The sequence below is a fragment of the Mesocricetus auratus genome, unplaced genomic scaffold (genome assembly GCF_017639785.1).
Source record: "Mesocricetus auratus isolate SY011 unplaced genomic scaffold, BCM_Maur_2.0 Super-Scaffold_100011, whole genome shotgun sequence".
NCBI lineage: Eukaryota > Metazoa > Chordata > Mammalia > Rodentia > Cricetidae > Mesocricetus > Mesocricetus auratus.
In genome coordinates, this window is record NW_024429195.1 from 76,534,328 (window position 1) to 76,546,204 (window position 11,877).

The following is an 11,877-nucleotide window of genomic DNA, read 5'->3' on the forward strand; positions in this document are numbered from 1 at the left end:
AAGTTCTCAAATCTCAATTACAAAAACAAAAGGGGGAATCTATACCCCCACATGATCAATTAAAAAGGCATTATTCACCCTAAATATTTTAAATTTTTCTAAAGAAGATAAATACCTGTCTCCATTTCAAAAACATTGGTCCTCATCAGTTACCTACAGTTCTATTTGGGTCAGATGGAGGGAACCATTGACAGGGGTCTGGAGAGGACCAGACCCCCTCCTCTCAGCAGGGAGAGGATTTGGATGTGTCTTCCCTCAAAATGAAAAAAGACCCATTTGGGTACCAGTGAGAGACCTAAAATATTTGCCCCAACAAGGGGACAATGACCATCACTTCTCCAGGGAGTGTTCCACCCCTGAGAACTGTGTCTCTGTTTCCCCCCAGGAATGAATGAAGATGTGGGTGATGCTGCTCTTCCTAGTATCAATGATGCTCATCCTGCCCAGTGATGGAGGATTTGGAAACCCACATAACGCCAAAGTTATCCTGGCTCGCCTGATGGGGAAACCCTGTGACTGCCAGGGTGGAACATACTCGGTATCTCCCTTTAGTGGACGGGTCATACAACAGGTAGATTGTGATACCAAGATAGAAGTCAATATGATTGACACATCAGTATCCCTTTTTTCAAATTCCAATAAGTGGATATGCATAGAGAAGCCCAAGATTATCCCCCAGGTTGATGGGAAGCCAGGACCCTGTCCTTGCACTGCTTTCTATCCAACAATGCATTTGGCCTGCTACGGCATTGCCCAAATGTGCACCAGTAGTTCCACTAAAAAGACTTACTGGACTGGGGTCCGAAATAGAGTGCTCTCTGGAGGTGAGAGTGGTTGGATTGTAAGAGATAGAGGGTGTGCCTCTGCCCCTTGCTTGGAGCCCCTGGTGAAACTGCTGGGAACTTGCCCCCCTATCGATTATTCAGATGGTGGGGGAATTCAAGATCAGGTTAGGGAACAAGAAGTTCATAAAAAGATAGAATAACTTGTTTTGGCCCAGTACCCAGAACTCAACTATCACCCTGTTGCTCTCCCTGAAAATCAGGGTGAGCTAGTGCTCGACCCCCATACCTGAAGGAAGGACCCTGCACCCCGGCGTCCCACCATGATGATAATGGACTGAACCTCTGAACTGTAAGTCATCCCAGTAAATGTTTTCCTTTATAAGAGTAATCATGGTGGTCATGGTGTCTCTTCACAGCAACAGAAACCCTAAGATGCCATCACATAGTCTTATTAATAAATCTATTTCTCATAAAGGTATGTGATAACAACTCCAACCTTCTAAAAAATATTGGTGGCCAGCCTGGTCGACAGAACAAGTTCCAGAACAGTCAGAGCTACACACAAAGAAACCCTGTCTCAAAAAAAAAAAAAATTGTTTGCTCTTTGACAATTCCATATATGCATATAATATATTTTGATCCTATTCAGCCCCCTCTCTTATCCTTTTCCTACACCCTCTAGAGCCCTTCTTTCCCCAACTCATCTGCTTCCCACTCTCCTAACAGCCTACTGAGTTTAATCAGGGTTGCTTGCGTATACATAGGTGCGGGGTTATTTACTGGATCCCTACCCCATCCCTGCTGAAATACTGACAGTTCAGTCTTCGGCTAGTTTGCTTTAGAGATGACCACGAGGGCTGTGAGTTTGTGAGAGCAGCACCATGTCACATCTTCAGACAGTGTTCTCACAGCGCTTTCCCCCATCTTCCAGCACTTACCGTGGACCACTCCAGCTGGTGGTGTGAACCCAGGAGAGCAGAGCTGATAAACGGGGCGGACTAAAGGCTCATGCCATAGCCAACTTTATTCAGAGTACCATAGCCAACTTTATTCAGAGCATCAGACAAATTATACTCCAAGGATTAAGAAGAATCACATGAGTAATGTGTTCAATCACAAGGACAAGCCACATGTGACAAAAACATGTTTTTCCCCTAGAGGCATATGAATAACAACAACTGAAGTAAACTCATTCCTATCTGCTACCCCTAGGAAGGGCACAAAAGCACATCCTAAGAACAACTCCATATTTTTAAGAAACAGAGGTCATGCCAGGTGGTGGTGGAGCAAACCTTTAATCCCAGCACTTGGGAGGCAGAGGCAGGCAGATCTCTTCCGTTCGAGGCCAGTCTGGTCTACATCGTGAGTTCCAGGACAGCCAGGGTTATACAGAGAAAACGTGTCTCAAGGGGAAAAAAAAACAAATCACAAGACTTGTCTTTTTTGTTTGTTTTTTGTTGTTGTTGTTATTTTTGGAGTTTTCTCATAAACACTCAGAATTCCCCTTGCACGACTCCATTCTTGGACTGTGTTCTGACACTGACGTTCTTTCTGTCCCAGTGATTCTTCTATAACTGTACCAGCACAGACATAATCTCCAAGTATGTCACCTTCTGAGACTCTAAATGAACACAGATTTTGAGAGAGATACGCTATTTGTGCTGGTTAGGGGGTTTTTAGTTTTGTCTTGTATTTTGTCAACTTGATACAAATCAGAGTCATCTTGGGAAAGAGAACCTCAAAAGAGAAAATGCTGCCATTATGTTGGCCTGGGGATAAGTACAGCCCACTGTGGAAGGTACCACTTTTAGGCGGGTGTGCTTCTACACTGTACAGGAAAGCAGGCTGGGCAAACCATGCGGAATAAGCCGGTAAGCAGCATTTCTCCTTGGCCTCTGCCTCATTTCCTGTTTCCAGGTACCTGCCCTGCCTTAGTTCTTCAATAATAGACTTCAATCAGGATGTGTAAGGAAAACCCTTTCCTCCACAGGTTGCTTTTGGCCAGTGTTATCACAGCAACAGAAAACAAACTCATATATTGCCCAACCCAGTTCAGTAAGTAAATTGTGATTACATTTTTTGGAATTTGGACTGGGGGTATAATTCAATGATAGAATGCCTACTTAGTATGAACTGTGTTTGATCTCAGTAGAAATTTTCTTTGAAGTTCCACCATACACTGCCTGAAGTTGTCTTGCTTCTGACAGTCAGTGGTTTGCAAACCACATTGTGGGGCAGGCTTTGGTGTGCATGAAACAGCATTTAGATGCATCTGGGCCCCTCTTCCAGCTTCAAAAAGCATCAGATTTTACAGTCAATGTGGTTGTACTTCCTCTGTTACATTAAAACCAGTAGGTGTTTGAGGAAATAAAAAATAGGCTTAATTCTCCACTTTTGTGAACTCAGGAAACGCTATTATCCTTTATGGTTTTACATACTATTTTAAGAAGGTACATGAACAGATATCCAGTGCATGACTCACTATTTTCTGAAATCAGTGACTGTACTTTACAGGTCTAAGGGGTTGTGTTTAGGGACTTACTCCAAGGGGTAATAAGCTGGATTTGCAATTAAATAAAAAAGGCATTAGGTGCAGCTTGACATTGTGAAACTCCATCATGTGCAAGAAAGCAGGGGCAAGAAACTGAAAGCACCATAAACAGGAACCCACAGTACAGCCTAAATTTCAAACAGAGAAAAGGTTAGAGACAGCAGCTTTTATGCACTAAGTATCCTTCATGAACCACAGGTGGGAGAAACTTGGGTTTTCTACTTGGAATAATACTCAGCAGATTTAGATAATCTAGAAGCACCTACCTGAGCCTTTTCTTCCCTCTTCCCTTTTTTCCTGTTCTGGACATGAAACCCAGGGTCTTGCACATGCTAGGTAAGTGGTCTATCAATAATCTGTCTTCCAGCTGGGCGTTGGAAGCGCATGCCTTTAATCCCAGCACTCCAGAGGCAGATCTCTGTGAGTTTGAGACCAGGCTGGTGTACAGAGCGAGTTCCAGGACAGCCTCCAAAACAATACAGAGAAACCCTGTCTCAAAAAAATTATAATTGAGCCGAACAGTGGTGGCACATGCCTTTAATCCCAGCACTTGGGAGGCAGGCAGATCTCTGTGAGTTCAAGGCCAGCCTGGTCTACAAAGCCACACAGAGAATCCTGTCTCGAAAAACCATTTTTTAAACAAAATCATAATTGATTAAAAGCATTAGAGAATAAACCATCATGAATGAAAAGTCATCAAATGATGGAGACTGATTATTATATAAGCTTGATACAAAGTATTGTGAAATATGCATAAGAACAGATGCTGCCTTTGGAAAAGGCTCGTCAGGGAGCACATTTCCATTAAACACATATGGTGTGGGCTCTCTCACACACATACCACCTCAGAGTTTTACTAGGAGCTAAATAATTCAAGATGGTGCAAGCAGATCACAGAAATGCAATAAAACACTCCAAATGAATTGGATTGTTGCCATGAAAAATAACCTAGGCATCAACAACAAAAATCCTTAAGATAAGACGAGACTGGCAAAGGTCCCCAAAGTGAAAAATTCAGTATTGGTTGGCAAAAAGCCAAAGTACAAGATGTGACTAGCCTGTGCCTCGTGTTCCTGTTCACAGACATTCTAGAGCAGCAGCCTGAACTTTTACATCTGAGGGCTGCTGACTTCAAAGAGTATCTGCCACTGGAGGGACCGTCACCCAGCACCATTGCCAACAGAGAGCTTGGTAAGAATTCTCTTGCAGAACTCCCTCAGAGTCAGATAGGCACCTCATGGGAAAATGTGTTGCTACACTTTCTAATCACTTCTACATTTTCAAGAGGTGCAGGGCCCAAAATCAACAGGACCAGCTCCAAATGAAAATATATTGCTTTGGCAGAGACTGCATTTTTAGAAGGAGACAGGCAGCCCTGGCCTGCTTTCAGAAAGATGGGGGAGGAGAGAAGGGGCCCGTGGTGGGAAAGTTGGAGAAAGGGCTCTGCTGCTACTGTTTACTCTCTCTGCCTTTCAGAAATTCAAAGTCAGACTCAGATACTAAGATCTCTAAGAAAAGACTCATGAAAAGGGGCCTTGAGTTAGGTGTCCCAGCATGGGAGACAGAGGCAGATGGATCTCTGTGAGTTTGAGGCCAGCCTGGTCTACAAAGTGAGTTCCAGGACAGCCAGAGAGAAGTATGTAGAGAGACCCTGCCTAGAAAAAAGAAAAAAGAAAGAAAGAGATAAAATAAAAAGAAAAGGAGTCTTTTTAATTTGGTTTGACACAACTTTCCTCAAATTGGTCTGGCTGCAATGTCTACTGTTTGCATAACACTATTTACTATCTCATTCTATAGAGTTACTGAGGGGTAGCATGTGGTAACCATCCTTAAAGATGCTCCAGCAGTTCTCCACTCCTGAGACACAGAGCCTTGCTTCTTCGATGCCTATTGTAGAAATGATGGTGTGCATTTGGAAACTAGACATTTAAAGACACTAGGGGTTCCACCTTGCCCTCTCTTGAGCCGGTCCTTCTTAGCAAAGGCAGCCACCCTGTCATGAGGACACAGTCTGCCTGTGGTGAGCCTCACACTGAGAAGAACTGAGAAAACACACTTGGGTAGGAATGCGCCATCTTGGAATCGGACCCTCCAGCCCTAACTGAGCCTTCAGATGAGTGCATCTCCATCCAGCATCTCCTGGGCTATGACTTCAGGAGGCATCCTGAGTCAGAATGACCCAATCGAATCAAGCCACAGAGATGATATGAGAGCATAACTTTTTATTATTGTTTAAGCCACTAAGTTTGGGACTAACTAGTTGTGTAGTGATGGATAACAAGTACGGGGTTACTGACCTAAAGCACTTGATATCAATCACTTTCTTTTGTGGTTGTTTGTTTTTATTAGCACATATTAATGATAAATAATGAGTTTCATTATGATATTTTGATACATGTGTATAATATATTTTGACCATATTCATCCCATCACACCCTTTACTCCTACTTTCCTTTCCTTTCTTCTTCACATTTAGTTTCACTTCTATTTTTCGTGCCTTTTGTTTTTTAATGACACAATGGTTTTTATTAGGGCCGTTCATAGAGTATAAGTGAGGGACTATTTTGTAGGAGTCCAGACAGCTCACCAGTGGCTACACCACTGAAGAAAACGCCTCTCCTCAGAAATCATCAGCTGTCTATACTGCCTCGTTGAGGAGTGATGCCTTGGGAGGCCAACCCTCCCCTACCCAATCATTAATTGTCTCTGAGTTGTCAAGGAAGGATAGATCCACATAAGCCCCTCTGAGTCCATGGGCCATCAATTATCATTTTTGTCGATTATCAAACAGCTTTAGTGTGGAATTTATTTTCAGGGTTCTCTATATACAGAAAGCTGATTGACTGAGGAACTGATTTCAGCCTAAAAATCAACTACGGCCTATAATAGCCATTCTCTGAGGTTTCTGTAACTAAAGCTAGAAAAGAGATTTGTTCTCTCTGGCGGTGAGAGCAGTAGATGTTGTGTGCATCCACTGCACACAGAAGTGGAGTTGAGGGACTGAGAAAAAGACCACACAGAAGTTAGTCCCAGAGACTCCTGTGCCACCTGCCTTCACCATCCCCGAGTTCTCACCGTTGCCTAAGCTGAGTTTCAAAGCCTTGCCTCCAGATACGTCGCATCTGCACCCACATAATTCTGTGCCTCGGGCAGCTCACCCCTCGGAACACAGGCTGTAATTGCTGGCTGTCTCTCCTGCCCCCTGTCCATACAGATGGTGGCTTCAGGTTCAGCTATCCTGTCCCTCCTTGGAAACTGCGTTCATGAAGGCTGTGATAATCGTGTCTGGGTGTCAGCTAAGTTGATGTACTCCAACTGAGCCAGGTAGATTCTCCACTGAGGAATTCAAAAGTGAACATTCAGAGACTGGACACAGAAAGCCCCTCATGCTAATAATGGCACTCATAAAGGCAGTTGCTAATCTCTAGCTTTAAGGGTCCTCAAACTATCCCTGTCCTTCCCTTTCCTGTGAATTCTTCAGGAACCTTGAGTTCTTCCCACAAGCTTGAAAGGTCGCTTGGCTTCCAAAAACCAGTGAAATTACACAAACATATGTCTCTATCTACTATGCTGTCTGTGTGGCCAGGAACAACTTGTTCATCATTTTATCTTCAAGGCCACCATGGTTCCTAATCAGAACTCATTAAATATGGATGAATAACAAAACTCACAGGAAATGGGAGATGCTGTCCTTCCCACAGAGAAAGGGAGCTGATGGCTTTGGTTTTTTTCTTTCTTGCATCCTTTTCTGTCCTGGCCTTGGTTCTTCCTGGCCTGTCGGTGACGGGGACTATGTGTTTTTCACATTGTATGCATTACATGTCTGCTCACCCATGAGCTTCAGATAATCTATGAAACTTTGTCCCTGACTCTGTCACAGGGTCTTCTGGCCTATCTGCCTGGTTTCCCTGTGGACCTCACCTATGTTGAGCTGGAGTCATGAAAAGCACTCAGTTTCCACGTTCAAAGCCGGCTGACTTTTGCTTGACAATACCTCATTTCTCAGAGGCTCTGACGTGTGTGTCCTTTTGTTTCTTGGTTTGTTTTGTGTCTTTTTGCTTGCTTGTTTTGCTTTGTTTTTTTGAGACAAGATCTTGTTATTTAACCCAGGCTAACCTGGAGCTCACAATTCTCCTGCCTCCACTTTCTGAGTACTAGAAAGGGAGGTACACACTGTCACTGCTGTGGGATATTTGATCACACTGTGTGAAGATGTATTTGTCATTCCTCGCCTGCCTGAGGCACTTTCTGATTGGTTAGTAAAGAGCTAAATGGTCAATAGCTAGGCAGAAGAGGATAGGTGGAACTTCTGGGGAGAGAGAGGAACTAGGGGCTGGGAGGATCTGAGAGGCGGGGATTTGCCAGCCAGACATGGAGGAAGTGAGGCACACGGTACTGAGAAAAGGTAACCAGTCACGTGGTCCACAATGAGCTAATTTAAATTTTAGGAGCTATTTGGGAACAAACCTAAGCTAGGGCCAAGCTTTCACAATGGATAATAAGTCTCCTTGTCATTACTTGGTTGCTGATAGTCCAAAAAAAGACCCATTACACACCACAACCTCTGTGACACTTACATCTAATTGTTCTAGACCCCAGCTTCTTCAACTATGGCTCACAACCCCATATGAGAATTCATCACTGAATGTGGCAGGTTTGGGGGAAAAAATGAGTCACACCAAAAGATTTCTGGATGAGAAATGGCTGAAACTTAATCTTAAGTCAAAGGCATAATGAGTCTGGGGTGTTTCTGGGTAACAACTGGCCTGTGCTCATCCACCTTCAAAGTAGCACTGCTTCTGAATACGGCACATGCTTTCATACCACGGAGCCCAGTAAATTCTGACTGGCATACCTTGGTTCAGATTTGATATCACTGTATGATAAGTTTTCCACTCTTACCGAAACACATTTGCCCATATCACCATTCTTTGCCATATAAGTATCAGATTGGCTTGTACCATTGGGTTAGTGCTTCATTTTAAAAATTGCTGTTGAGCAGATGGATGTAACTCATGTAACCTCTTTTGGAAAATTGTCCTTTCTTCATGTAACTGTAGATACCTTTTCTCACTTTACTCATGCCTCAGCTAGAACTGGGGAAGCAGTTAAAGATGTTGTGCAACATTTGTCTCAATGTTTGCATATAATGGGATTTCCTTCACAAGTTAAAACGGACAACGGCCCTGTATACACCTCTAAGGCTTTTGCTTCCTTTTGCCAACAATGGGGCATTAAACATGTTACAGGAATTCCCTACAATCCTCAAGGACAGGCAATTATAGAAAGGACTCATCAGGTTCTTAAAACTCAAATAGAAAGGTTGCAGAGATCCAGCAATGTGTATTTTACTCCTCATCATGTTTTGTCACATTCTTTGTTTGTTATTAATCATTTAAATTTAAATAGCCAAGGAATTTCTGCTGCCCTATCCCATTGGGATAGAGAAATTATTAAAAGCCCATTGCCCAAAGTACTATGGAAAGATCTTTTAACCGGGACCTGGAAAGGGCCAGACATCCTCATAACGGCGGGACGAGGGTATGCTTGTATCTTTCCTCAGGATGCCGAGTCCCCCATTTGGGTTCCGGACCGACTCATCAGACCTGCCCCGAGAGAAAAGGAAGCAGAAGCGGAGGCAACGGAAGCAGCAGAAGCAGCTGATTCTGCAAATGAAGAAACTGAAAGTCAACCGGGGAAAGCCAATGACCTGGACTCAAGTTCGCTCGCTGACGCGACATGCTAAAGAACTTTTAATTGAATTGGGGAAACCCCCGACGCCTGCATGTTATGTCTTGGCCTTTTTTTCTCTCCTCTCTGCTACCCCTTTACCCATAGAGGGGGTTTCCTATTGGGCTTATGTTCCAGATCCTCCCATCATCCAGCCCGTAGGCTGGATGGACCCACAACACATTAAAATGTTAACAAATGATTCATTAAGAATAGGCGGTGCTCAGAATTCAGAGCTCCGCCCTAGCACGTCCTCCTTTATAAATTTTGAGGGCAGAGCAGATTCATTACCGGTCTGCCTGACTCTTCAGGGAAAGGCTCCTCATGGCTGCTTTACTACACGCTATAGGACCTTTCTTACAGATTCTCCTGATAGGGCACAACTCGGTGATTCCTCAGGTAAAAGATGGATATGGGAGGTTCAAATGCAGACTTTGGGTGATCCTTTATATAAAGAAGTCTTTGTAAATAGGCAAACAAGTCCTAAAGTACAGTGTATTGAGAAATACAGGGATAAGGATAAGTTCTGGGATGCAGCATTAACCAATAATCCAACATGGTTACAATGTGCTTTTCCTCATGCGGCTACTTGGTATGCTCCAGTTAATTTGACTGATGAAAATTTATTAGTATGGGATTATTCTAATTCTAATAATGGCTCCAATAAGATTTATGAAAATTATATTACACAAAATAAGGAAAAATTTCATAATTATACTTATGATGGCCTTGGAGAGCCTCTTAGAAGTTGGTTTTCACCTGGGATAGTAGAACCTACCTGGTTCATCGAACAAGGAAATATCACAAGGCGGCAGTCTGACCTATTTCGGTTAGTGGCCGCAGCCAATATGTTCTTGGAAAAGAAACCTGGTGAAAAGAAGTCTTTAGCTTATGGTTTGCGTGCATGTTTATCCTATCCCTATGCCATGCTTCTTGCGCAGCAGGCTTTTGTTAATATTTCCGATAGCCCGGAAATTCTTACTCGGTTACTTGCCATTCCTGTAAATTGACTAATTGTATTTCTTCAGCGGAACCAAAGGATTTGGACACAGTTATAATCGTTCGACGCCCTCCGTATGTTTTGTTGCCAGTAGAGCTTGGTGAAGAGCCTTGGTATGATAATGCTGCTTTACAAGTTTTAGAGGATTTTAATGCCCTTATTAGGCCAAAACATTTTGTTGCTGCTCTTGTTCTTGGCATTGCTGCTTTAATATCAATTTTAACTACTTTTGCTGTTGCCACCACGGCATTGGTTGAGACAATTCAAACTGCACAGTTTGTTAATAACCTCAATCGCAATGTTTCTCTTGCTTTAACTCAGCAGGAATTAATTGACAAGAAATTGGAATCAAAACTAAATGCTTTGGAGGAAGTGGTGATTGCACTTGGTTAGGAAATGAGCAATCTTAAAAATACGCTTTCAGTTCGCTGTCATGGCAATTTTAAGTCTATTTGTGTCACACCTCTGCCTTACAATACCTCTGAACCTTGGGAAAAAGTGAAAGCACATCTGCAGGGAGTCTGGACAAGCAGTAGCATTTCCCATGATATTGACTCATTACAAAAGGATATCTCAGCCATGAGTCAGTCGCATCTGCAGTTAGGGGGGGCTTCAACAACTAGCCTCCAGCCTTCAGTCTAATGTAAAGGCTCTTAATCCTTTAGATTGGCTACAATACTTTATATTTCTTGGCATCATTGTCTTGCTTTTCCTTATAGTAGTTTTTCTGTTTCCTCCTTTTATCTCATGTCTTTTCAAGTCGCTCAAAACAGTGCAACAAGATATCTTCGAGCTCCGTTTTAAAAACAAAAAAGGAGGAACTGCTACACCCACAGCGTGACCCCTGTGTAACTGTAGCAGAATGCTGCTCTACTGGGGGGAACCGCCTGAAGGGATGGGGTCAGAGCTTCTCGAAGCAGAGCCCCAGGCAGTCTCCTGGAGAGAAGCCCGACCCATGAGAGCCTCCAGAAGATCCCTGCGCTGCCGAGCAATATGTTCTGTTCTCTTTATGCTTTTCTGCATAATCTATCACTTTGCTATCTGTTTCCCAAGCACAGGCTGACCCAGATTCTAAAAAGGAAGCTGGCAATGCCACCAGCCCTGAGATGGATAACCCACTGCTCGAGGCACCTCCATTTATCCAGGCTGTTTATACAGAAGCTGGATACAATAAGATTAGTAATCAAAGATACTGGCATGCTTGCTTATGCAAGCATTTGTGGGAAGCCTTGTATCGCAGATGTGATTCCTTTAAAGAACACATTGCTAAGTACATCAGAGGGGAGCTAAAACTGTCCATGTAAGAAGAGGAAGTTGACACTTGTCTCTAAAGATGTGCTAGACATGATTCACCGAACAGCCAGTTCATGACCAACTGCAAAGCCACAAATAATTGTATTAATAGATAAACTTATTCTATGTCTGATCTGGGGCTGGAAACTTTTCGCTGAGATGTTCAAATTCTAAAAAATCATGATTCAGCTGTAACATGAATTGTATTTTTTCTATCCTTGTCAAGTTCCTTGTTCCTATCACTATATAAGAGAAGTTTAAACTTCAGTAAAATTACAGCAGTTCACTAAAACTCTTGGTGTCTGTCTGTCATTTCCTGCGCCGTATCCTGACCTCTCCTGATACCTTCGACCCTGAGCTCCCGCGGTCTGACACTCTCCGCCAGAGCGGTCCGCGGCAGATCTCTGTGAGTTCGAGGCCAGCCTGGTCTACATAGCAAGTTCCAGGACAGCCTCCAAAGCTACAGAGAAACCCTGTCTCGAAAAACCAAAAAAATAAATAAATAAAAATAAAAATTG

General features: G+C 43.3%; 1 protein-coding gene and 1 long non-coding RNA gene across 3 annotated transcripts; both read left to right on the forward strand.

Moving 5' to 3' along the window:
• Positions 1-410: 410 nt before the first annotated feature.
• On the forward strand, positions 411-11,647 carry LOC121143317. Its single transcript, XR_005880533.1, has 3 exons — positions 411-421; positions 2,135-2,138; positions 11,125-11,647. It is a non-coding gene; the product is annotated as an uncharacterized LOC121143317 (long non-coding RNA).
• LOC121143316 (endogenous retrovirus group K member 19 Env polyprotein) lies at positions 8,564-11,647 on the forward strand. Of its 2 annotated transcripts, none has more exons than XM_040755059.1 (2): positions 8,564-9,465; positions 10,827-11,647. In XM_040755059.1, exons 1-2 carry the CDS (start codon positions 8,880-8,882, stop codon positions 10,868-10,870), a joined length of 630 nt encoding a protein of 209 aa, XP_040610993.1. In that variant the 5' UTR covers positions 8,564-8,879; the 3' UTR covers positions 10,871-11,647. The 2 variants fall into 2 exon arrangements, with proteins under 2 accessions (XP_040610993.1, XP_040610992.1); XM_040755058.1 differs by having other exon boundaries at positions 8,708-9,465; positions 10,095-11,647.
• Positions 11,648-11,877: the final 230 nt, after the last annotated feature.

Bases quoted from the DNA above. Each gene is read 5' to 3' on its own strand.
- LOC121143316 (XM_040755058.1), top strand. From the start codon at position 8,880: ATGCTTGTATCTTTCCTCAGGATGCCGAGTCCCCCATTTGGGTTCCGG. The intron at 9,466-10,094 runs GTAAAAGATGGA...GTATTTCTTCAG, and splicing joins ACAACTCGGTGATTCCTCAG to CGGAACCAAAGGATTTGGAC.